At 46.5% G+C, this 26,941-nt stretch overlaps 1 protein-coding gene across 10 annotated transcripts in view; it reads right to left on the bottom strand.

Moving 5' to 3' along the window:
- The window catches only part of PHACTR1 (phosphatase and actin regulator 1), a 557,340-nt gene that overhangs the window by 192,319 nt on the left and 338,080 nt on the right, over window positions 1-26,941 (bottom strand). For all 10 annotated transcript variants that reach the window (XM_032424836.1, XM_032424834.1, XM_032424839.1 and 7 more), the window contains one exon: window positions 15,733-15,897. In XM_032424836.1, coding sequence (XP_032280727.1) covers window positions 15,733-15,897 — 165 coding nt within the window. The remainder of the gene's footprint in view (window positions 1-15,732; window positions 15,898-26,941) is intronic.

Raw genomic sequence — 26,941 nt, 5'->3', positions numbered from 1 at the left:
AAGGCCCCCCCGGACATTTGGGGTTAGCACCCACATCCTCCTTTCTCCAGGTCAGACTGCCCCTCCAGGCAGGTGCGTGGTACACAATGCTTTCTTTCATCCATGTGATTTCATTAATATCTCACACATTTCCTATTCACACAATGCCCCTGATCCCACTCTCCCTTGGGCTAACAAAAAGGAGGAGGAAGACCTTTAAAACTGACCTTCAAAAACCATTTGATTCATGTGTGGGTCTGTTTTTCCTATGAAGGTTACTTGATATTTCTTGTGTCAAACAAGCCCCAAATTCTAATTGTCTACCATCTTCCCTGTAACTTTTACAACTCAACAAGGGAACCAATAACAACGAAATCAATCAACCGACAAAGAACCCATTTTTTTAAAGAGACAAGTTAACATACATCACGTAGGTATTTTTCTTTGCCTCAGGAATGCCAGCATTACTCACGGAAATCATCAAGTCCTATTTCCAGTATTATTTTGTTTCCTTACGGAGATCAGCTTTCTGAATTCAAGTGTGTTTAACACCTACCTAACCTAGATATACATACATCTTAACGTTTTCACTCTTTAGACTTGCAAGTCACATGGACCGGTGATATTTCTGAGCAAAGCCCAGGAGACTTTGAAGTGAGACAGGCTTGCATTCAAGTCCTCTAGGGCTTCACCATTAACCAGCCGAGTGATCCTGGGCAAGTTACTGACCCTTCCTAAGCCTCCTTATCCTCATCTATAAAACAGATGTTAGCAGTAACGGACTCATAGGACTGGAGAAGCAGTAAGAACTACATTGCACCTGCTTTGGTATTTATCATTCAGTGCCCACTGATGGTCCATTCATTACAGTCAGCGATTACCACTGTCATTAGTAGTGCTAGTGTTATTAGGATGATGTTTGTAGTGAAGCAAAGGGAAAAGGCCCAAGATCTCTGGGGAAACCCAGGCGAACTATATTAAAATGGTAGTGGAGAAAGGAAAGGGCAGGTCTATAATCAGAACTGGTTAAAGAAAAAAAATTGTGACGTGATTCTAAGGTGTTCCCAGAGGGAATGATGATTCTTTTCTGAGCGTCAGGGTGCTTTTGGAGGGGAAGCCTGTGAGGGCAGAAAGGAGGCATTTGGTGTGTGCATACTTACTTGGGGGATTGTGGGAAGGTCCTGCAGAGGGCTGGCCTCGGGGTGGAGATCTTTACAGAACTGAATTTCTGAATTCAATGGAATTCTGCTTATGGCCCGTGGAGTTCGGAGTCCAGTGCTGCCGGATGCAGCCAGCAAACGTCTGGGAACTTAATGAACTCAGGAGACAGCTGAGCTTCAGAGAGGATAATGAGTGCTCCCAGAAGAAAAGAGGAGGGAAAGAATGAGAGGAGAACTAGAGCTAGGGAAGAGGAGGAAAGAAAGAAGACGGAGCTGCACAGGAGGGGCGGCACCCAAAGGCCAGGGACAGGAGGGCCTGGAGGTGGGGACACGCACAGGGTCTGCTGGCCTGGCGTGCCAGCAGGTGACTGGCGCAGTCCAGAACCTCAGAGAGTGAGGGACGTGTTGAAGATGACAGGATGAATTGCCGGTGGAAGAAAGTGGGACAGAATTTCTGATCAAGACATCCAGCAGGTGAAGAGCAGGAGGGGAGGCAGACACAGAGGTTGAGGGCTGGGAACGGAGACATGCAATTCGTCAGAGATGCCGTGGGACTCAACCACCATGAATTCATTTAGCTGAAATGGCAGGCAATTGAGTGCCTTTTCGTGTTCTTCGGAGTCTCGGTTCCAAATGGTCCCTTCTATTTTCTCTCGCGAGTTAACTGGCACTCCTTTTCTGTTTGTAGGACAGAACCGGCCTCCGAGTCTGTGGCTCATGGCCAGGCGGTCTTGTACAGAGCAGTACAGGGTGACTGCACCCCCCGCTTCGCCTGTTTCAGGCTCACTGTCCCAGTCTAGGTAGTGGTGGCCTCCCACGGCATCGTCAAAAATGGCCAGGTTTGGAAAATAAAGTATATGGTCATCCTGTTTACCCCTTTCTCTATTTTTTCAGCATTCCGACTGGCCCCAGAGCTCTGATTTTCCAACGGAGACTACACCCACGTTGTCCCACCCCGCCCAAGATCACCTTTTTATAAATCACACATGTTTTTTTGCCCATGAGGTAGCCAGAGGAGAAACAGGATGGTGCATTTCCTCAGAGGCCATTGTGTTTGTTCACTTCATTGTAAATTCATAGAGGGAAGGAAATACTCATTGGTACCTAGGAAAACACGGGATAAGCTCCCGCTCTGTGCAATTCTGCGCTGTGTCTGAAAGCAGGCTCCTACGCCCAGGACCTAAATCTAAGAGAAGCTGATCAGAATTGTCACTTTATACACACACCCTATCCAAAGACTATGAAATAGTCTTTTCTTACTCTTCGATGCTTGTTTTTTAATGCATTTCTAGGAAAAAAAAAAAGTCATGATAGATAAAAAATTACATATAACATTACATATGAGGTACTGTTTTAAGAGCTTTCCAACATTCTTTTTTTTTTTAAGATTTTATTTTATTTATTTGTTAGAGAGAGAGAGTGTGTGTGAGCACAAGCAGGGGGAGCGGCAGGCAGAGGGAGAAGCAGACTCCCCCACTGAGCAGGGAGCCCGATGTGGGCCTCGATCCCAGGACCCTGGGATCATGACCTGAGCCCAAGGCAGATGCTTAACCAACTGAGCCACCTAGGCGTCCCTAAATTCTTCTTCAATCCTCCCAACTTTACAAGGTGCCAGTTTTATTCCTATTTTAGGCAAGGGAACTGAGCACACAGCACAAAAAACTTGCCTGAGGTCACATGGCAGGTGGGCTGCAAGGTCTGTGTCCCAACCCTGGCCCCGTACCACCTGCCCCACTCAACTCCCACTTGTCGTCGAAGTTGGTGGGCCAAGCACACATCTCATGATCGACACTGTAAGGCTGGTGTCCTTTCAGAATTAGTGCTGCAAACGTCTAGCTGTCAATCTAGCAACCACTCCAGAGGCCCGTGTGATCACCGCCTGCTTGCCTAACATACACACAATTTGTTCCTAGAAGCCCACGCTGAGAAACGTCATGTTCCGCTGAAAATACAAACTCAGTGGTTTTGAACGGCATCTGTCTGAAGCCAGTATCAGTTTACTCTTTCTTAGCCATTCAACCAACGGGAAGCACGTGCCACAGACATGGCATCGAACTAGTGTGGGACACAAACGAAGATGAGTAAGCTGTTAGCTGCTGCCTTGAAGGGCATTCAAGAGAGATTCAGACTGTGACTTCCAGGGTCAGTGTTCATGGATGAGTTCTCTTCCTTCACAAGTTGGCTTCACAGGGATGTGTCACAAAAGGAAAATGGTCTAGTGAATCACTGTGAAGTGTAGATGAACTGCATGTGTGGAAGCATCTGAATCATGAGTGCCCACACTCACGGATCTGAAACACTTTATAGGTGACAAGACTACAGGCTACGTTCGAATTTCTGGTCTGCCATTTCTAACTAGAAATTATCTAGCCCCTCCAGACCTTGGGTTCTTCACCTGCCAAATTAAGTTAACAATAGCATGGAGGTCTGCTGTGCAATGAGGTTCTCAAGGCATGGAAAGGGTCAAGCGTATTTCGCACGCACGGGAGACACAAGAGTGACTGCCGCCATTGTTCTCCATGTAGAATTGGTGAAGCACATTCCACCTGGGAAGAAGAGAATGAGCAGCAGCTGTAGCCTTGTTACACCTTGAACAATGGTGTAGCTGGCTTCCCTAGACGGCACCCAATGACCCATGCTCCTGGCATTCACACCCTTGTTTAGTCTGCCCCAACAATGAGTCTGGGCTGGTCCCATGACTTCTTTTAACCAACAGAAAACCATGAATGAGATACTGGGCCAATTCTGGACTGAGTCTTAAAAGGCCTGGCAGCTTGTACCATGGCACTCTTGGAGGCCCCGAGCTTTCCTGCTGGAGAGAGCACAGGAAGAGAGCCCATGGAATGGCACTGAGAATACAAGGAAGAAAGGAGGGGTCCAGCTTGCCCCGCATCCCGGTGAGCCTCCTGATGACCCCAATCCCTGTGTCTGCTGACATAGGAGATCCCAAGAGAGACTGAAGAACCACCCAGCTGAGCTCAGGCAATCATCAGGTCACAGAAGGACATCAAGTTGTTGCTTTAAGTCACTACTACGCTGGGGGGTGTTTTGTTACATAGCAAGAGATAACCCCCAAAAACACTGCTGCCCAAATAACTAAATCATAATTAAGCACACAATGTCTTGGAACCTGACCTGTGTACAATTCAGACAAACTGAAAAACAATCATGAATGATGGAAAGTCTCTCGAACGTGGGGACCTTGTGTTCTGTGCTTCAGTAAATGCCCTCACTTCTCCGCTTTCAGATCTTGGGAAACAGAGGAGCTCATACAGTGGCCGGCCACCTCGCTTTTAGTTCCATATGAACTTATTAGGCACCCACTGTGTCAGGTGTTTGCTCAATCCCAGGAGACAAGGAGGAAAAGGCAGGGTTCTCTGTCGTTAAGGATTTTATAGCCTTGACACATAAGAAAAGAGTGATGGACGAAGGTCACCTTGAGAGGAAACAATGACATCTTTACCATCCTAGCCCTAGGAAGGTACCGATTTCCAGAGTCTTTAGTCTGTATCAGAGATTTTTTTTTTTTTTTTAAACTGGGCCATCAAGTCTACTTTGCCTTCCAACCCCTAGGTGTTCCCTTTGAAGGTCATGATGGAGATGCAGGTAAGAATATTCTTTGCATGTCCATGCTCAGCTTGTTTCTTAAAAGAAACTGAAGGATCCAGTTACCCACATAGATTGTGTGATCTAGCCAGATGCCGAAGGCTAGACAGCTTGATTTGATGATTCCTTATTAAAATCAGATGCATGCTAATAAATAGTCTCCAGTTATTTGCATGTTTGTTTTTCCTAGTCACAAGAAATGTCATTCCTGAAAAATGTGTGGAAATATATTCATTTGGCTTCACAGTCACTGTGCTGATGTTTCTATTTCCCTTGGAATGTGAAAGCCACGCTAAGGCAAACTTTGCATCTTGACATAATCCAATCAATCTTAAAAAACACCTCCCCCTCAAGCTCATTTCCCGTTTTGGTGACTGCTATGTAGTTCTCTTTCTCCCTCCTGGCCACACCTCTTAAAAGAAGTCTACCTCCTCCTCTCTCATTCATACCTCAACCATATGCTTCCTAAGTCCTGGCCAGAAGGCTTCCCTGAAACTGTTCTCCCAAGGACACCAATGACATATGGTCACTAAACACATGGGATATGTCACAAGTCCTTACCATCCCATCAGGACCCGCCAGAGCGGACCCTTCTCCTTTCCTGAACTCTCTCCTGTTCTGCACAGGTGATAGTACCAGTCCCACCTGGTTTTTTTCCCTAGCTCTCTAGTGGGTCTCGTCGGTCTCCCCAAAGGCTCCAGTCCTGTGTGCATAGCTTAGAGGTCAGTGGTCTTCAAGGTGTTGCTCCTGCAGCCCTATTTTGCTTCCCGCTTCATATTTTCTTCTTGGAGTTTCGATCCCACGGCTTCAAATGAATCCACAGGCACTCATGACTTCCAGATCTGCATTTCCAGCCAGACCTCTCCTGATCCCAGTTCTCTACATCCAATATCCTTCAATCTGGCGTGTCTCAGAAACACATGAAAGGCAGCATACCCCCAAATAAATCGTTTCCCCTACCAACCCACCCATCTTCAGTGTCCCTGATGGCGTGAGTGGTACCTCCACCTATCTAACTGCTCAGTGGTTCTTTACTCTCTCACCCTCCACGACCAATCTGTAATCAAGTTGTGCTCATTTTGTCTCCTAAAGATCTCTTGGTCTTCAGTGCCTAATGCCGCTATTTTAGTCTGGGCTATAGTCATCTCTCCCCAGCATCATCATCAACTACCCACTTCCTTCCAACAGTTTCCTTGTGACTGAAATCAACAGGAATACTCAATATCTCATTGGATTCCATGATAGCAAAGAGATGTCCCCTTAACTGTATCACAGTTTTCTCTCATTCCACAAATACACAGAAGTAGTTAGATTCTAAACTTGAAAATGATGTTTGGTCACACTCCAAACTTTTCCCATTATAAAAATGATCTTTCTAAAAGGCGCGTCCTCTGACAGCTTCCATAGGATGCTGCACTGGGATAAAGTCCAGGCTCTGTAACAGACCTCATAAGGCCCTTCATCACGAGCGGATCCTTGCCTACCTCTTCATCCTCATCTCTTACTATTCCGCTTCTCCCCCAACAATCCTTCTCAAACCACAGCCTCCCTTTTAAGCCGTGGATTGGCAAGCTCTCCTTCTCTCTTCTCCAGACTCTCCTACGCTCTGTTCTTTCCACCAGGCGAGAGGATTCCCTCACATTCATTGCCTAACCCCTTGGTTAAACATCCATTTCTCTAGGGAACCTTTCCTGCTAACCTGTAACTCAGCTGGGTTTGTCTAATTTGAGTTCTTGGAGCCCCTGGGTGTCTCCTCTAGGATCACAGATATTTTACTATAATTGCTGGCTTTCTTACCTATTTTCCCCTCAAGACCATAACCTTTGGGAAGCAGGGGCCCTGTCTACTCTTGTTGTTATAGTTTTGGGGATAATGGTGGTGCCTGGCACATAAACAAACATGCCATGCCAAGCTGGTGTCCTTACTGAACTCTCTAGCTTACAGAAGTTTGAACACCTAAGTTCTGCCCAAGTAGAAACATTACTTTGTTAGTTTGAAAAGGGGACTCCAAGGGAACACCAGAGTTAGGGTGCAAAGGCCCACACCATCCCTCAGGAGCATACGTGCCCAGTCACGAGCGTCCATGTTTGCAATGGATCAATTTCACCTCTCTGCCTGAGTGGGAACAATACAAACTTCAGCCCCAGAGCTGTGCCAGTGATGATCCCCAGGGCCTTCACACTGGGCAGAGCTGGTCTTATGCTGGATATAGAGGCAATGATTGCATTAACAGTGATCTTCAATCCTGCATGACAAAAGGATGTCAATATGAGCCTCCATGAAAACCTTAGGGTTTCTCTCTCTCTCTCTCTCCAAGTGCATACGCACTTCCCTTATCACAGGACATGCTAGGAATTCCTAGTAGCAAGGACCCGGCAATGTGGGGTTCGCATGCCAGCCAACCACCCTGGATATCAGCCACGGGTTCTTTCTGAAGGGCTCCGAAGCCCATCACACCACGTCCAAAGGCAGAATCTAATTTAGACCGTCTTCCTTAACCAAGGAGCAACAATTATTCGAAGAGCAACAATTCCAGAGACACGGATTTCCCAGGAAGGGATTCCTGGAAACGAGTGGTTGCTAACATCATCAGTGACTCTGGGTGAATCAATGCATGAAATAAAGGAAGCAGAGTGTGGCCCTGAGGGAGAGGGGCAGCCAGCAGCTAGATGAAGTAGTTAGCTCACAGGCCAGGGGGTTCAGGGTTGGCTCCCAGCAGAAGCTGGGAGACTTGGGGTGAGCAGAAGCTACAGCAGAAGGGCAGAGGCGCTCAGTGAGTGGAGCTCCATGCTCATGAGAGCACCTGTATGTGTCCTGCCCACAGACACCACAACATCAGTATCACGCTGTACAGAAAAAGCTGGGCTAAAGCATGCAGGCTATTCCTGGCCCCGTCAAGGACACGAGGGGTGCCCCCAGCGTATTCAGGTCTGGCCCTTCATTATTGCCGGCAGTTCGGTGGGGCTGACACAGACAGACGGATGCCATGGTTCACGGGTCCCCAGTCGTGTCACAGGGGAACAGGCCATCAGTGAGTCCTATTTCAAATCTGCCACCTTATCCCACCAGTACAATAGGTGCATGCGCTAATAGCTGGAGTGAACGTCTAAAAGGCGACCTCTGACCTTCTATGAATCACTTAGGTTGCGGTACTTCAAAGGTATGATGGACGGAAACAGCTCCATTTAGAAACGGGAAACAGAGAATCTTTCCAAGAAAATGTTAATTCAGAAATGAGTTGAATGCTCAAAACCAAGCAGAAAAGTTCCTTTTGCTTCTTGATTGAAGATAGCAAATTAAATCGGCGCTCAATTTGGCAAATAAGGTATGTGTGTCTTTTGGCAGATGGGATCGTTAACCAGGTTTTCAGTAATTTCCTAACTTATTCCTTTACCTCAGCCACTCACTTCCATGGTTGTAGCTTGTGCTTTGTCTCTACTTTGAAAACCACTAATTCAAGATGCAGCTCTGTACCAGGTGCTGCTCCCTGCCCTTCTAGCTTGCTTCTGGCTACCAGTCCCACCAATGGTTTTAAAATTCTTGGACTCCTTTGGAACCCCAAGTCTATCGACTTTTCTAATTGTGCTCAGTTCACTGGACCCTTCCTTTTTTATCCAATTTAAAGTCAATACTGTAGTGGATTAAACCATATCCCTGCAAAGCCCTAACTGCATACCTGTGTGTGTGACCTTACTTGGAAATAAGGTCTTTGCAGATATAACTCCGTTAAAGGTCTCTGAATGAGATGACCCTGGATATCGGGTGGACCCCACATCCAATGTCTGCTGTCCTTACAAGAGAAAGGAGAGGGAGGCTGGTAACACAGAGAGACACAAGGGAAAGGTCTGCCTTGCAGACCAAGGCAGAGATTGGAGTGATGTAGCCACAAGCCAAGGAATGCTAAGGATAGCCCAGCAGCCACCAGGAGCTGGGAGAAGGTGTGAAACACACTCCCCCTCAGCATCAAGGAGGAACCAACCCTCCAACCCCTTGATTTCAGAGCCGTAAGGGAATAAATTTCCGTGGTTCTAAGTCACTAAATTTGTGGTGACTTGTTACGGCAGCCCCGGTAAATGGATGCAAATGCCCTAATCTCCTCTGCTCCCCCACCCCAGACTTTTTAATCCATCTGGCAAAATTCTGGTGCCAGAAGGACCCAACTGTCTGCTGCTTTATCCAGAGTTGTACTGGGACAGCCAAAGCCACTGGAGAAAGTGCCATGAGGGTCATAATCATCAGTCTGAAACCGGCTTGACTGTGCAGGCCCCCTCCTGCCCTCCCCATGTAGAGAGGAGCTAACTTATTACCTGGAAAAGCTCAGCTGTCAGATGGAGTCATTCCCCACCCCCCCCCCCCCCCCAGCCCCTCTGCTGCCTGGCTATTTCAGCGCAGGAGGTCTTATTCCCTTTCTGATACGAGCCCTGCTGTCTGTGCCTTATATCCCACCCACCCCTAGCTTCTCAGCACCTTACCCCCTCTCTCCTCTCCTAGATCTTCCTACTCTTCCTCTCTCCTGGATCCCTCACACTGGCCTGTCACACTTACGTCACTTCCATCATACGATGACAACGACAAATCAGAAGGCAGGCAGACAGCCCCTTGCGATCAAAGCACACACACAAGCCCCTGGAGACACGTGTCCCTTTCCTCCAGCGTCCACCCCGTCCTGCGTCTTTTCCCCACTTCACAGCCAGACTCCTCCAAAAGCTTATCCCCATTTCCCCGTTTCCTAATTTCTCACTCCACACTAATCTGGCATCGATCCCCCAATAATCCACCAGATAGCTTTTGCTAAGTCATCAGTGAGCCCCAGTAGATCAGAATCCCTAATGTCAACAGGTGTTTTTCTGTATTGCACTTGGCTTCTTCATGGTACTGAACATGGTTCATCATACTCGCGTTGAAACATTTTCCCTTCCTGGCTCCTATCACACTAGATTCTTCCCGTTTTCCTCCTACCTCTCTAGCCACTGCCTTTTTTCGTTTTTAAAAATTGAAATATAATTAACAACACAGTGTTACAGTACTCTCAGGTGTACAATATAATGATTCAACAATTCTATACATTTCTCAGTGTTCATCATGGTAAGTGTGCTCTTAATCCCCTTCACCTATTTCACCCATCCCCCCCCACCTTCCCCTTTGGCAACCACCAATTAAAAAACGGGCAGAGGACCTGAATACACATTTTTCCAAAGAAGACATACAGAGGCTAACAGACACAAGAAAAGAGGCTCAGCATCATTATTACCAGGGAAATGCAAATCAAAACCACGAGACATCACCTTACGCCTGCCAGAGTGGCCAAAAAACCCCTAAAAAACAAAAAAACAACCCAAGAAGTTACAAATATTAGGGAAGAGGTGGGAAAAAAAATACCCCTTATGCACTGTTGGTGGGAATGCAAACTGGGGGAGCCACTGTGGAAAACTGTATGGAGGTTCCTCGAAAAATTAAGAATAGAACTACCCTATGATCCTGCAATTCCACTACTGGGTACTTACCCAAAAAAAACCCAAAAACACTAATTTGAAAAGATGTATGTGCCCCTAAGTTTATTGCAGCATTATTTACAATAGCCAAACTATGGGAACAGCCCAAGTGCCCATCCATAGATGAATGGATAAAGAAGATGTGGTATATGTACAATGGAATATCACTCAGACATAAAAAGAATGAGGTCTTGGGGCTCCTGGGTGGCTCAGTCATTAAGCGTCTGCCTTCGGCTCAGGTCATGATCCCAGGATCCTGGGATCGAGCCCCGCATCGGGCTCCCTGCTCCATGGGGAGCCTGCTTCTCCCTCTCCCCCTCCCCCTGCTTGTGATCCCTCTCTCTCTGGGGCTCTCTCTGTCAAATAAATAAAATCTTAAAAAAAAAAAAAAAGATATACCCTGCTATTTAAAAAAAAAAAGAAAAAGAATGAGGTCTTGCCATTTGCAACAACACAGATGGAGCTAGAGTGTGTAACACTAAATGAAATAACTTGGTCAGAAAAAGTCACTGCCTTTCGATCTCCTTTCCAAGTTTATCCTCCTCTATTCAGTCACTAATGATGACAGTCTTTCTTCGTCTCTAAGGCAGTCTTTGGCCCTCTTTTCTTTCCATTCGATACTTGTTCCCTAGCTCAGCTCCTACATGGTCATCACTCTAACGTGGATATGCAAAGACCCAAGATTTACGCACCCGGTCCAGACCTCTTCTTTGCATCCCAGATATTCAACTTCCAGCTTTGGGTGTCACAAAATCAACTCCAATCCACACCTAAAATGAAAATCATTTCTCCCCCACCCTCTCACCCCTTCCCCCCCACTCCTCCAAGCCTGCCACTCTTCCAAAGCACTCGTCTCAGGAAAGGCCGCACCATATACCCTAAACCAACACTAGAGTGTCCAACGTGAAACTTGTCTCTCTCCCTCCTAAATCCAACTGGTCATTAAGTCCTGTCACTTACTCCTTAGAACATCTCCCAAATCCATCCATTTCTACTAGCAAATATTAGTCCAAGTTACCATAATCTGCACATGGCGTAACCGGTCTTCCCGGAGCCACTCATACCCTTGTCTAATTTCCTGGGCAAGATGAAGGCCCAGCGAGGGTCCAACCTTTGGTGACCTCTCCAGCCTCAGCCGATACTGTACTCCTAGCTCTCCACTCTCTCGCTGCTGGCTTCCTAGCTTTCCCAGCCTCTTCATCCCTATTTCTTCTACCACAGGGCCTTTACACAGGCTGTTTTGTGGCCTGGAGTGCTCGTTTTCTAAATGCTTACTCCTCCACTAGATCTCAGTTCAAACTTCTCTTCCTCAGGATTGCTTCTCTGATCCCTCAGACGGCATCAAGTGTCCCTCTCATTTTCCCAAGTACATTTTCTTCACTGCCTTTGTCACAATTGTGATCCTACCTGTATTCTTGTGTTTTGATTGTCTGCCTCTCCCACTAAACTGAGCATGCCACAGGGTCACTGACAAGGTCTGGTTTTGCTCACAGTTATAGATCTCCAGAGCGGGTCCAGCTTCTGCATGGGTAGGCATTCAGTAGCAGTTTTTTTTTTTTTAATTTTTAAAAATATCGCGTTGCTCACGGCGCTAGGTATGCGGAAATGCTTAGAAGCACAAAGGGAATGTTGGCACGTGGCAGATCTCCAGGGCCAACCCCCTACCGCTTCTGATTTTCTGTCAAGAGGAAATAAAAGCATAACTCAGCGGCATCTTCATGGTTTATTCCTGCCAGTTCTATTTTTCTATAAATACAGTCCTCATTTTCAAGGAATTTGGAGAAGACGGTTGCAGGGGACTATTTTGGGGGAGGCGTTGCCTGTTCTACTTTGGAGGGGATGTTATCATTTGTCTTTGTTCCCGGAGCAGCTGTGGGGGTGCGCTGTGGACACCCACTGCTGACCCCACGCAGGAAGCTGGGCGTGTCAGGCTGGCTTCTTTGCAGGCCCCGGGCCCGGCCTCGGAGGACAGGCTGCAAAGCGTGTAAGGATCACGCCCCGGCGGACCTGTTATTTTACCTTCTAGCCATTACTGTGTTTCCCGAGGGCTATGACGCACGGCTGTTTTCTCCTCCAGGGTTTTCACCACCATCTGGAGCTCAGTCTCGGGGGCTTACTGCTGAAGGCCTTGTCAGGACACTGGCCTTCGGCCTGGAGTAGGAAGGATGTACGAGCAGCACAAGATACGGGTAGGCAGAGAGTTGAAAAATGCACACAACTGTCGGTGCCAGAATTGAGGGAAGTGTGGAGATTATAACTTTCCAATGTCGTTTTCTTATCGTTGTGCAACTTACAAAGCAGGATTTCTGGGCGTATCTTTGAAGACGTGGTATACTCAGACGCACCTGTCCCATAACTTGAGTTACAGGAAAACTACAGGATTAGCTAATGACACATTGTAAGTGTAAGTCACTGTGGAAACACAAACAGGCCGAGGATGCACTGTGCCCATGCCCTTTCATGTGTTTTAAAAAAAAGCACAATTTTAAATACAAATGCATACTATAATTGAATATATGTACTTTGTCTTTGTATTTAAAACTGCAGACATTATTTTACATATGAAAGGGCATTGCATACACACACAGATAAGACAAATCTATGCATACCAGCTAAAACTGGCCAACCGTTAACCACCCCATAATCAATCAGTCGTCCTGTATGTGTAATATTTAACTCTTATCAATGCATAGGAAAGTTTGTGCTTCAAAGTTTTACTTGAATATATATACAATTTATCATGTTAAACATCCTTATGTTGTCCACCATTTCTTTTCTCCTTTGGGCTAAGAACTGGCACCGTAAATTTCTGCAAAAATAAGGAATAGTATTTCTGAATCCAGTTAAATACAAAGGATACTCTAGTGCAAACCACTAACTTTTTAAAAAAACTAAAATAGCTTCACTCAGGTCATGTACCCCTCCATCTATTTGGATATAAAGATATTCCATAGTATACCCTCAACATTTTCTACTTCAGGAGCTAAATGTCTCTTTAAAAAAAAAAAAAAACAAAACCTACATACAAATATCACATTCAACTGCCAAATTAATCAGTTAGGCCAGGGAGATCACAAGAACTTGCTAAGAATAGTTAATGATAAGAATGATTCAAACTGCCAACTTTGCCCATCATATGTTTTAATTTTTTTTCCCCAAAGAGTTTTAAAGGAAAACAATGATCAACCTTTTAATGATCCACGAGTCATCTGATGTCCTTGTATTTGCATCTGTCAAAGGACCAGTTTTCCAACATCTTGAATAAGTCGGCAAGAAGCATCCGAGCTTTACCTTCAGGTCTTGCCAAACGGACACAACAAACCTTTTGATTTGCCAGGAGGAAAGGCATCTGCCACACCATCATTCAGGGATTCATGCTGATGAAGGGCCATTAGTTAAATAAGTGTTTGTGTTATTATAAGCCATTTTCCACAGCAGAGTCAGGAAGACCACTGTAAAGGATCTTGTGGAAACTTCGTGTTTTTTTTTTTTTAAAGACTTATCTATGAGAGGGAGAGAGGGAGAGAGTGAGTGTAGGGTGAGGGGCAGAGGGAGAGAATCTCAAGCAGACTCCCTGCTGAACATGGAGCCCAATACGGGCTCAATCCCACCACCTTGAGATCATGACCTGAGCCAAAACCAAGACTCAACCAACTGAGCCACCCAGGCGCCCTGAAACTTCGTTATTTTTTCCAGTGTTTATAGAACACTCCCTTTTTCATTCTTCAAGTATCTTACACCTCACTTTGTCTAAAGGATATATTTAAGATTTCTCCAGAGGCAATGATCTAGTTTCACCCTGGGTGGGGGGACACAGAGGAGTCATCCATTTAGGGTTTAGCTTGCATGTCAATCTCTCAGCAGCGTTTAGCAATGCATGAAAGGCCTACAGGTTTTATTTCACCTGTACAATGACCCCGAAGGTGCAGAATGCAGAAGGTGAAGGGACTTAGTCCCAGGGATGACAGTTTTGAGATTTCTGGAATTCGGAGGTTTGTTCTCATCTCAAGAATTAACAGATTATAGCAATAGGACACTGGGGCTTCCATCAAAGGAAGAGTCAGAAAACATCAACTGGCGAGGTCCATGAGAACTGTTTCAGATTTCAAAGCTTTTTGCACCTTTCCTATGTTTGCTATTCTCTTTCATTCCCCAAAGCAATTAGCATTAAAATTCCCAGATCCTGGGGCGCCTGGGTGGCTCAGTCGGCTAAGTGTCTGCCTTTGGCTCAGGTCATGATCCCAGGGTCCTGGGATCGAGCCCCACATGGGGCTCTGTGCTCATCGGACACTCTGCTTGTCCCCTCCCCCCCACTAGTGCTAGCTCTCTCGCTCTCTCTCTCTCTCTCAAATAAATAAAATCTTTTAAAAAATAAAATAAAATTTCCAGATCTGCAGACTCAAGTTCAGCTACAATCAGGAGCCCTGTCTCCTACTTCATGGTTAATTAGGGGTTGAGGAAGAGGGGAAGGGGACCAAGAAACAGAAGAAGTGATGATTCTCAGGAGGAGAGTGGGCAGGTTGAGTTTTTGAGGATGAAGAGGACGGAGCAGATGAAAGACTGGAATGTAGGCCTGGAATGACCTGGGCATTTAATGAGCAACATCAGAACAAAACAAACAAAAAGCATCTGCATAGCTGTTCCATCATCTCCTCTCAAACCCGACGGTGGCGGGGGGGGGGGTTGAATCAGACCTATTTCTTTATACACTTCCCTCTGCACACTCCTACTCATTTAAAATAGATCCACATAGCATGCCACATAAACTCACAATTTTAAGTCATGTAAAGTACTGTTCTTAGCCCTATTCTACAGATGAGAAAACTGAGGTAGAGAGATAAATAAACTGAGCAAGGTCATATAACTACCAAGTATCAGAGCTGGTGCTTGAACCCACACAGACTGACTCCACAGTCTAGGCTCTTCACCCCTCAGCGAGGCTGACTTTCCTCCAATTCTTCTGCTGCCCACAAAGCCATGAACTATAGAGTTGTCCCTGCCGATACAGTGATGCTTGGTTTTCATTCTCCTGTGTCTTCCTGCCATGCCCAACAATCGTTCATTCAAGATTTTCCCTCCATGGAATAACCTATTCTCCTCTGCCAAAGATCATATGTAACTTATTCTCTGCTGTGTGTTGATTTTTACCACAGCAGTGGAAAAAAAGGCTGAATAATAAGAAATGGGTTGTCAGTGGTGGAATAAAAGCATTCAGTTACAGAAAAGGTGGAATTCTAAGCTCAGATATTTACAGATTGTACACAAGTGGTGGATCAAAACACAACAACAAAAAAACCTGAGACATAAGGAAACACGCAGGATCTGAAAGCCATTTTCAATTGCACCCAAGATTTTTCCTCAACACAAGAGCAATCCTCAGGCTTAATTGTTTCCCCCCTTTGATTCAGATGGTCTACAATAATTACATTCTAATTAACATACGGAGTTGAAGTCAACCAACTCCCAATAAGAAATGAGGGAAACAATCATCTTACCTGCAGATGTGTGTTTGAACTTTTCACTTTTCTTCTTTCTCCACTTCCAAGGCTTGAAGATCCTTCCCAGGTTGGCAAACTTACTTCTCCTCCGGATGGGAGGGGTGTGGGTACCTGGGACAAGGGAGTCTGAACGCATGGCCGCGAGTCTCTCCACTTCCTCAGCTTGTTTTCCCCCCGAGAAAGAGATGGAAAGAGAGAGAGAGAGAGAAAAGTGTTAAAATGGGATCCTCACAGATGGCCAACGTTTTCCATGGTTACAGATAACAGAAACCACATGACTGAAGTTCCGTTTCTCTTTTTTGCCATTTGGAATGGAAGTCATCCCAACGTGTTCTCAAGTCTGGAGATAGTCAGCCAAACCCTATGCATCTGGAGCACCCCAAATGTACCCAACACCTCGACTTAGACCTGAGAAGGAGGACAACGAGGTTGAGGAAGAACAGAACCCTCTTGACACATCAAGATTCCCCAGTGAGGCAGGAAGAGGGCATCAGAAGAGTCAAGTGACAGTCTGTGTAACTATTGGTCCAGCAATCTCTCAGATAAGACTTGGCAGATGCAACCACTATCACACCATCTGCTGAGAAAAGATGAGGGAGAAAACATTTCTCAACGGTCTATTTCCAAGGCCAATGCCTCCACCACCCACGACTCTCCTTCCTGCTTTGCCCAAACCCAAAGCAGCCCCCGGATCTGCCGAGGGAGTGTCTCCACCCAAGCCTGATTTTAGAATCACTCACCCTTCATGAGACTTTACAACTGCCTTCGTTCCTCTAGGTTTTCTCATTCTTGGTATTTTGCTTTAGCAATAATAATATTATTCTTAGAGGTTGGGAGGTGGAAGTGACTTGAGGAAACATCTGGACTAAATTCCAGTCACTTCACGTGTGAGGACATGAAGACCTTCAAACTCATCACGCCTAGTGGACCCTTCCTTGGAGGTCACAATCTTTCATCACTTGTAAAGAAACAAACCCTTTTCCAACTTACATGAGAATTTACATATCCCAGTGAGGAAAATATACTGGATTTGAATTTTTAAGACAGAAATAATTAGAAAAAGAAACCCCTTGGCAAAATCAGGAGGGTGAGAGAGATTCACTGTTCTAGAAGGTCAGGTTACCCCTAGAATTGTGGTGCTGATCCAAAACCACTCTCTTGGGCTTCTAACACCATCTTCAGAGAAATCACTCAGACTCTTGCAACACAGGTTCCTCAAAAGCTCAATCTCACAGTCTGGTCGTCTGCCTATTGTCCCCCGACACTGTTTTAACTCAGAGACTCACGGATTCAAGAAATATATATATGGCACCTCCACCATGTGCCAGGTAGTGTGCTTGGTGACAGAGATGATGCGTTGGCAAAGGCTCCCAAAAACAAGACTGAAGGGAAGTCGATGGATTTGGGAGATGTCCGGGAGCAAAGTCAACAGGGCCTAGTTGGGTGACCTGAGGGAGAGGGGGGAGATCGTTCCTGATGCCCAGATTCGTGTCACTGATGGACACAGGGAACACGGGGCAGGTACAGGTCTGGGAGTGAGGACGGCAACCATTTGGACATGTCGCGTGGTGACGGCCCTCAAACCTTTGACTACATGGTTCAACGCATGGCAGCTCCTCTTTCCAACGCTTGCATTAAGTGACAACACAACGCCCTAACAGGCACTGGGATCGTTTCTGGGGCAGACACACAAAAGATCTGGACTTGAGTGAGCACAGAGTCGAGGGGAGGAGACACGGGGGTCTCCACTGCACACCAGGAGCAAATACACAGAATTCAAAGGAAGCAAATAGTCTCGAGAAAGAGACTAATTCTCCTTCAGGGCACTGGAGTCCCACAGGGGATGGACTTTCTGGCCAGATTTTGAAAAAGGAGGAACTGTTCCCCCCACATGGGGAAGACAGAGAAGTAGACCTCTGGAAGGAGAACAGACCCAAACGAAATGGAGAAGGCTGAAAGAACATGGCATGTCCAGAAACCCATTAGCTCTTGAGTATCACTTAAGCTACGTGAGATAGAGAGCCAACGGTGAGGGATGGGGGCTGGAGGAGTCTGGAGCTCCATCATGCAAGCTTTGGAAAGTTTCTATAGGCGTTTGGGTTTTATTCTATAAGCAGAGGGGAAAGGACTAGAATGTGAACATAGGCACTGACATTATGACATGCAACAAATATGTACTGAGTGCTCACTATGTATCAGATGCTTAAATCATGTCAGTAAACAAAACCGATAAGAATACTGACTCATGGAGTCTCGGCTGGGAGGGCAAGGGGCAGAGTGGATAATGCACATTACAACTAAGTCAACTGTATGCTATGTTAGAAGATCTGTGTTTTGGGGGAAAATGAAAGAAAAAGTAGAACACAGTGAAGGAGATCAAGAGTGTCTGGGTGGGGGACGGGCTTCATGTTAATTAGTGTGATCGAGAAAGCACAGTTAGATTTATTCCTAGGACCAGCAGTATAACAGCAATGGGAGCCTGAACTGGAAGACTCAGGTGGCAGAGACTAATGAGGAGGCCACTGCAATCCTCTTTAGGGGAAGGGACTGGGGGATGCAGGTAGGGCATGCTAGAAGGGACCTGAGAAACACCGAGATCCAGCCAGGTGGCAGAATCACAGGCTCTTGGCAACTTTCCAGATCAACATGAGGGAGGACAAGGAAGTGGGGATGGCTGAAGTTTTTGTGTTTCAGGACTGGGGAGACAGTGAAGACTTTTTATTTTAAGTAGGCTCCGTGCCCCATGTAGAGCCCTACATGGGGCTTGAACTCAAAATCCCAAGATCAAGACCTGAGCTGAGATCAAGAGTCGGACACTTAACCCACTGAGCCACCCAGATGCCCCAAAACTTTACATTTTTTCAAAAAAGACTTTGATTAGAAAAGGAAGCAGCAGAAGAGGATGGGACGTGGCTCCATGCCAAATAATGCAGTTTTTCTGCAAAGTATCTTTGGAAGTTTGGATTTCACGTCTTAGGGTGATGGAGAGAACAACTGAAGGGAAATCTGCCCGGATGAGCGAGGAGAGACTGGATGTGGACGGTGGGCTCAGCTGCCAGGGGAGGGGGAGGGAGGCTGAGTCTTCAGGGAGGAGAGGAGGAGGTGGGATCAAAAGTACATATGTAGGCGTTAGTCACTGGAAGACTCTATTCTGAACTATGGTTAGTTACCGGAAGACTTCATTCCCAAAGTCTGGATGGAGGTCACCATCACAAGGGTCACACATCAGATGGGGGCCGCCTCAGGGAGAGTAATCTAGCAGCAGTGGGGGACCGGGGGCTGAGGGGAGGAAGGTACACATTGAGGACACTTTGAGTAAATTTGGGCTGCAGAGGGGCTGAGGAGAAAAGGGAAGAAAACCAGCTCCAGTGAGGAAGGAGAAGAACCTGAACGGTACAAACGAACAGCCTCTGGAACCATGCTGAATTTGGAAGTTATTCTCTTTAAATGGTATCCATGGAGCGCCTGGGTGGCCCAGTCGGTTAAGTGTCTGCCTTCGGATCGGGTCATGATCCCAGGGTCCTGGGATCAAAACCCGCATCAGGGTCCCTGCTCAGAGGAGAGCCTGCTTCTCCCTCTCCCTCTCTCCCAGCTCATGCTCTCTCTCTCCCTCTCTCTCAAATAAATAAAATCTTAAAAAAAAAAAATGGTATCCGTTGCTTTGAGTAGGTGCTTCTTCAATGACGCCCAGTAGCTGAGTCGCCACAGGGGGCGTGACAGATGTGAGAACTATGGGAAAACCAAGGGGGTTTGGAGTCCAGGAAGGAAGTCAAGACGGACTAGTGATCTGATTTTCACAAGATCGCTTTCTCTTTCACACTCATTACCTGGTTCCCATTTCTTACCTCCGTTTATAACCTGAGTGTTGCTTGTCCAGATTTTGCAAGTCCCCAAACCTCCATTTCAAACCCCAGTCTCTGGCCTTCAATCCTGTATTTTATACTATTTTGAGATAGAAAGCCGGCTTCCCCAGTAGCTTTCAGTGGCTTCCCATCTTGGCCCCAGGAACCTCCATCCGAGTGGCCGGCCCAGAATTATCTGCTAGTGCCTCTCTAAACACACATTGCAGCCAAAATGGAAGACTTGCTCAGCAACAGTCCCATCCTGGGACCTACGGATCCCAACAGGCTTTGGGGGGCCATCATACCACTGAAAATACATGCACAAGTTCAGGTATATCTGGGTATCTATCTGCATGTGGTTGGGAGAATTTCCATCTTTCTTTTGAGTCTCTAGTCTTAAGACACAAAAGATAAAATTTTTAAAGTATCCAGTTTGAGACCTAAGTTGAGCCAACCTGAAACATCTTCTATTAAAGGTTTGATAAAGAGATTATATGCTGAATCCCTCAAAAAAAAAAAAATCAAGATATGAGTTATTCAGGATTGGTACTGGGGTTTGCTCTCACAGTTGGCATCCAATAATAGTTTGTTTAAGAAGTGAATGAATGAGGACATCTGATTCAGTTCATTCATACACCTCTTGAGAAGTATAAAATCAGTATCACTAGCTACCTTAAGAAAAATGCACCACCAGGACCAAAAAGCTGTTTCATGATCACGTCTTAAAATTTTTTTTTTTAAGATTTTATTTATTTGTGAGAGAGAGAATGAGAGACAGAGAACATGAGAGGGAGGAGGGTCAGAGGGAGAAGCAGACTCCCTGCTGAGCAGGGAGCCTGATGTGGGACTCGATCCCGGGACTCCAGGATCATGACCTGAGCCGAAGGCAGTCACCTAACCAACTGAGCCGCCCAGGCGCCCTCATGATCACGTCTTAAAAAAATGAATAAAACTATTCCAAAATTACCGCATTAAAATAATTTTAAGAAATTAGGAGTGTCTTAGAAAAAACCTAGAGTGGCAGGAAGCTGACAGAGCATTATAAAGGCATAATTATAACTCCATAGTTAAATGGATCTTTAATAAGTACATTATTAAATTCAAGTTGTTTAGCTCTTAAGTACAGATTATTGAGCAGACTGGATTACTCTAATTGATTTATATTTTAATCATCCCCATTACGCTTTTCCCCAATTCATTTGGCAATAGGGGCTGACTCCCAACCTGGCTGCTTCACCACCAGATGATGAAATTGGAAGGTTTACGAGCGAGGATTGGCACTCTAGAGTAAGGATGGGAAGAAGAGCAACAGAAAGTAAAACCGGGCTCAGAATAAAGTGGTCTCCAACCTCGCAGGAGCATGGGGGAGAGCGGGATGAAGACAAGGGGACAGGAAGGGCATACAGGCTAGGTGCATTGATAAAAAGAACCTTCTTTTGAAACAGACGATGAAAAGGCTGCTATGCCCAAGCCCACTGCTCTCAAAGGTGGCCTCTCGTGGGGCAGAGAGAGGAGACAGGTGTCTGGAGAAACTGCTCACTTCGACACGAATCAGCTCGAGTGTCAACTGCCGGGACAGAATGCTGAACCAAAAGGTAGGAGCCCAGGCAGCCGAGCTGCTTCACACATGTGCAGGAGAAAGGGGCGGGGGGGGGGGGGGCCTGGCCAGTGGAGATCTGGGGGTCTTCCCAGCACCTCCATCCAGGTAAATGCTTTTTGAGCGACGAGGCAGCCTGGGATTCCTTTCATGACAGGTCTGGGATTCACTTTGCTCAGAGGGAGAGAAATGGTTGGGACGTGATTTTCCTGTCCCTTGAGAAAAGCAAGAGGGAAGAGACTTCACCGAGGCCGGATTTGAATGACTAGAATCCAGGCACCTGGGTGTGCGTGTGCCCTGAAGCCCACCCCTTCCAGCAGCCTGGGGTTGCTTCTGGTGGGCTCTCAGAGCGTGCCATGGGAGTGGGGACCAGGGAGACACCTCAGTTGGCACTCTTACCATTATATTTCTCATGGTGGCCTGGCCTTCAAGGCTTATCCAAAGGAAGAACCAACTTTGGTGTCCTAGAAAATGTCATCCGTGTTCCCCCAAGAAGAAAGGAAGTCACAGTGCTGAGGCCCAGTCATCAACAGAAGACAGAGAAGCCAAGACATCTGCCCCCCCCCGCACTCCCCAACGCCCTAGATCTCTCCAGGTGCAAGTGCTCCTTAGATTTTTGGAGGACCTGAGATTCTCACAAATTGGATACCTGCCTCTCAACCCAAAGTGAACTCAGAAATAGAAGGCTTATGGAGCAGGATCTGCTAACATTCACTTCTTCCAATAGCCTCAGAAGGGGTTATGTTTGCACCACATTTCACCATCGTAGGAGTGGTGGCCAAAGTTCTGGGCGGAGGTGAGGTTAGCTGCTCAGTTACCGACGCTCACCCGCCCAGGGCCGAAAGCCAGCACAGCCTGTCTGCCGCCGGCTGGGGTGGTTACCTTCCCCCATGGCTGCAGAAGGCTGGCGCACAGGGACCCAGCCACACAGGACATTCCCCAGGCCTGTGGCTTCCCCGCTTTTAGGGAGACACCTTCAGTTTCACCGAGGTACCTCATGGCAGGGATATGAAGGATTCGTAGGATTCCTCCAGAGTAAGAGGGCAGTATCTTCCCCTTCTCACTCCCGAAGTTACACCACACTGTCTCAGGGAGGCCAGAACTCTTTGGAGAGCTTCTGTCCAATCTAGGACTGATCTGTATTAACTATGAAGTATGTTTTAAAAAAAAAAAAAAAAGGACGGACATATTTTTATTCTAAAAATCAGGAGCTCCTGCCCTGTGCATGAGCTGAGGCGTGGGAAGAAGATGGGGAGGAGGGGGCAGCGGGGACAAGGGGTGGGCTTTAGTGGAGGTGTCCATGGGGGCACATGGAGGCTCTTTTGCACAGAGAAAGTTACCTGGTTTGGAGAACACATACCAGCCTAGAAGAAGGTGGGAGATAAAACAACACGGCCCCATTGACCATGGGGTCACTAAAGGGTTCAGTCAAACACAGATATGCTGCCGGAAAACACACTGGTGTTAGTACCTCTGAGTATGAGGATCTCTGGCATTCTCACCCATCGTCTCGCTCTGCCCTTTCCTTGACCTTCACTGCCCTTACCGAGTCTTCCAATCTTTGAGCACCACCCTCTTCCCCATCCCTTACCATTGGTCAAAGATGGATCCAATCTGCTCATTAGACACGATGAGTATGTGAACCTGGTACTGGCCTAGCCCAGTGTTAATGGGAGTACAGCTGCATTTAACAAAGGGTTCATCCGTCTTAATCCAAAGGTGGCTTGAGTGTTGCAGGCCCCAGTGAGGAGGGGGGTAGGAGGTCTGTGTCCCTCAGTTTTCTGGACACACAGGTGGCTGCCTTCTCTACCTGGGAACCACCAATTACACCCCACAGGAAACCATGCTCACACTTGGGACACAACCCTCAGCCACCATCATGACATTTGAGTCTTGGCCACTATGCCTCTGCAGGGACATGCAATGTTTATGCTGAGAGAGCTGCTTCTCAATCTTGTTGCTCCAAGAAGAGGCTTCTTCACCAGGGAAGAACCAATAAAGGCTGTGCCGGGGTGATGCATTCTTTGGGTCCGGACATGGTGGCAGAAGAGAGGGAGGCTGCATGTACCTGGGCCCATACTTCTCAGCCTACTTGCTCAGGCACTTGGCCAACTTTCTCCCTTTCTTCTGGCTCCAGAGATTTCTGCCTGGTAAGAGGCAATTCCACCCACTGCCAGGAGCGGGTCCCAAAGGATGCGCTCACAGGCTCGTCGCTGCCGTGAACACTGTGAACAGACTGAGACCATTCTTTACAAGCACCTTGGCAGAAGGACCCAAGGACACCATGCCAGGAAGAGGAGGAAGGGGAGAGAGGGAATGCATGGATCCCATGGGACCAAAGATGGCTCAAGTCTTTCTGTTAATCTTCTCTTAAAGCAGTAACTGAAATCCTAGAGGAATACGAGAATGTCCCTAAATCCAGGGCCCTAAGATGCACTGACTTTTTTTTTTTTAATTTTTTTTATTGTTATGTTAATCCCCATACATTACATCATTAGTTTTAGATATAGTGTTCCATGATTCATTGTTTGTGCATAACACCCAGTGCTCCATGCAGAACGTGCCCTCCTCAATACCCATCACCAGGCTAACCCATCCTCCCACCCCCCTCCCCTCTAGAACCCTCAGTTTGTTTTTCAGAGTCCATCGTCTCTCATGGTTCTTCTCTCCCTCCGATTTCCCCCCCTTCATTCTTCCCCTCCTGCTACATTCTTCTTCTTCTTTTTTTCTTTCTTAACATATATTGCATTGTTTCAGAGGTACAGATCTGAGATTCAACAGTCTTGCACAATTCACAGCGCTTACCAGAGCACATACCCTCCCCAGAGATGCACTGACTTTTAAAGAGATTAAAGGCAATAGCTGAACTGGTTCAGGAACTGCAGGCTATCATATCAGAAAAAGGCTCAATGACTAACATGGTCTACGGAGCTCTGCCCACTGCTAAGAGGGTGTCCGGTTTCCCGATGCCAGGAAGGGAGATTCTAAACAAGACGGTGTTTCCTTAGTCATTGACAAGGAGGACAAGGACAGCAACGATACATCTACCCCTTTTTAGTCACTGAGTCTGTGCCAGGGACTGACCAAGGACTTAAAGTAGTATCTTCTTCGATCCTACATTAATCTCACAAGGCGGCGCTACCATCATCCCCATCTTACACTTGGGGAAACGGAGGAGGAACTGAGGAACAGAAAGACAGGATGCTTAGAAGAAACACCTACTATTAATGAAACCCTATTTTCAAGGATACCTGCCCACTCTAGGAAAGCTCGGTTTTTCCAACCTCCTTCAAGAATACCTGACTGAATTTATAGGAGGGTTCCCGGGAGGAACGTGGAAAGGAGGTTCTTTTTGAAAAGGCTACATACAAAACAGATGCCAATAGAAACGGATCCTACTCCAGCAAGAGAAAACACCAGTTATCTGCCTTAGCCTGAGAGGTCATAAAATATATGCATACCTGAGGGCAGGTGCCCTGGAGGAGACCCACCCTCGCTCAGTAGGACATGGGGAACCAACCATAAGGACTTTGTCTACTCTGCACCCACATCATGGGCTGCAATTAGGACCTCAGCACGGACCAGAGTCTGGCCTGGGATAGGGTCAGATCCGCTTCCCTCAGCAAACGCTATACGTTGAATACAGTGGAAAGAATGTTAGTTTTAAAGCCAGGAGGATGTGGGTTCAGATCCAGAACTACCACTTAATGGCTATTGGTGGGTCTGAGTTCTTTTTTGGCCTCCCAGCAGGTGGCAAAAGCTTCCTGATTTTCCTCTGGAGACTTCTTTCTCCACTTCCAGTCCAGGTGGTTCAGGAAAGGATGACCTCACTCCTGACACAAGGAGGTGGGCACGTGACCCAGTGTGGGCCAATCAGAACATTGCATTCTCCACCCCCACCCCCACCCCCAGGCATTCGGTCAGGGACGAGCAACTGAGCCTGGCCAAGCAGGGAGACTCAATTCTGGACTCGGCTGGGGCTATTAATAGACATGCTGTTTCAACTGGGATTGTCAATGAGACAGGCTCTCTCTAAGCCAGGTCAAAGCGAGGCCATAAACTTAAAAACATTCACTCAGACTTGGTTAATATGAAAAGAATCTCTAAGTCACAATGGTAGCTTCATATGCTTTGAGAGGAAACAATCCTATTATGTCAAATACTTCATGTTTTCTAAGCACTGTGCGGAGAGGATATTTGCATTCCATGACCATAGGCAGCCAATGAACACACTGTACTGCTAACAGACCAGACAGGTGGGGGCAATGTCTTTTTTAAATTTAAATTTATGGGGGCACCTGAGTGGCTCAGTCGTTAAGTGTCTGCCTTCGGCTCAGCTCATGATCCCAGGGTCCTGGGATCGAGCCCCGCATCGGGCTCCCTGCTCAGCAGGGAGCCTGCTTCTCCCTCTCCCACTCCCCCTGCTTGTGTTCCACCTCTCGCTGCCTGTCAAATAAATAAATAAAATCTTTAAAAAAATAAACTTAAATTTATACATGTCTGTGTTGTTTTATTTATTGAGATAATAGATGTTATAAACCAAGTTCTTTCTAAGACATTCAATACAAAATTCCCATTTCATCTTCTGGGAATCTAACCTTCAACCACTAAAGCATGTAATGACTACAAAAACTTACAAACATTCTATTGTTCTTTTAATCAATAGAATGTATCTGTGTTGGGAATGGAACTTGTTTATTTAAACTGTAAATGAACTCCCAAGCCTTGTGTTAATCCAAAGCAACAATCTTTAAGTAATGGAGGCGGTTTGTTCATCTTTTTTTTTTTTTTAAGATTTTATTTATTTATTTGAGAGGGGGAGAGAGAGAGAGAGAGAGAGAGAGAGAGAGAGAGAGAGAGCATGAGCAGGGGGAGGGGCAGAGGGAGAAGCAGACTCCCCACTGAGTAGGGAGCCCGACTCGAGGCTCGATCCCAGGACCTGAGATCACGACCTGAGCTGAAGGCAGACGCTTAACTGACTGAGTCACCCAGGCGCCCTGGTTCTTTGTTCATCTTAAAACATCTAGAAATAAATAAATAGTGTCTCTCCCAGATTCAAAATCAACTTTCAACAAAACCTGGCTTCTCCTGCAGGGGTCAGCAAACCTTTTCTGTAAAGGCAAATCCTAAATAGTTTAGGCTTTATGGGCCATACAGCTCTGTTGCAAATATTCAACTCTTCCTGCAGCATGAAAACAGCCATAGACAAATGTACACAGAGGGGCATGGCTGTGTTCAATACAGTTTTATTTACAAGACCAGGTGGCCAGCCCTTGTGGCCATAGTTTGCCAACCCTTGTTCTGTAGCATGAAGCTGCTGGTAATATTCCTGCCACCTTGAAGGGAGAGCCTGTCTGAGAAGTGAAACAACAGAGAAGAAAAGAACTGAAGGAAGGATGGCTCAGGTGAAACTGAGACGTCATTACATCATTTGGGCACCTGGATCCAGCCCTTCCTGAAACCATTCTAACACTGGACATTTTCCTCATATGAACCAATATATTCTCTTTTTAACTTAAGCCCAAGTGGGCTGGGTTCTCTCTGGCTTCTAACCAAAGGGCTCTAACAAATTCACTGTGTGACCTTCAGAAGTCCTGTCTGCTTGCTTTCCTAGAACATAGGAATAATACTGACTTGTAAGGATGAACAGGTATGTACTAAACGCACCCTTTGGGGGCATGGACCAGAGACTCAATAAAAGTTATCTAAAAATAAAAGGTCTCCTCTAGTACCAGGCAGACCACCTGCCCGGAAAGGTGTCAAGTTC

This window comes from Phoca vitulina, unplaced genomic scaffold, assembly GCF_004348235.1.
Source record: "Phoca vitulina isolate PV1807 unplaced genomic scaffold, GSC_HSeal_1.0 scaffold31, whole genome shotgun sequence".
Lineage (NCBI taxonomy): Eukaryota > Metazoa > Chordata > Mammalia > Carnivora > Phocidae > Phoca > Phoca vitulina.
Note: the sequence above shows the minus strand (reverse complement) of the source record. Positions and strands in the feature narration are given on the sequence as shown.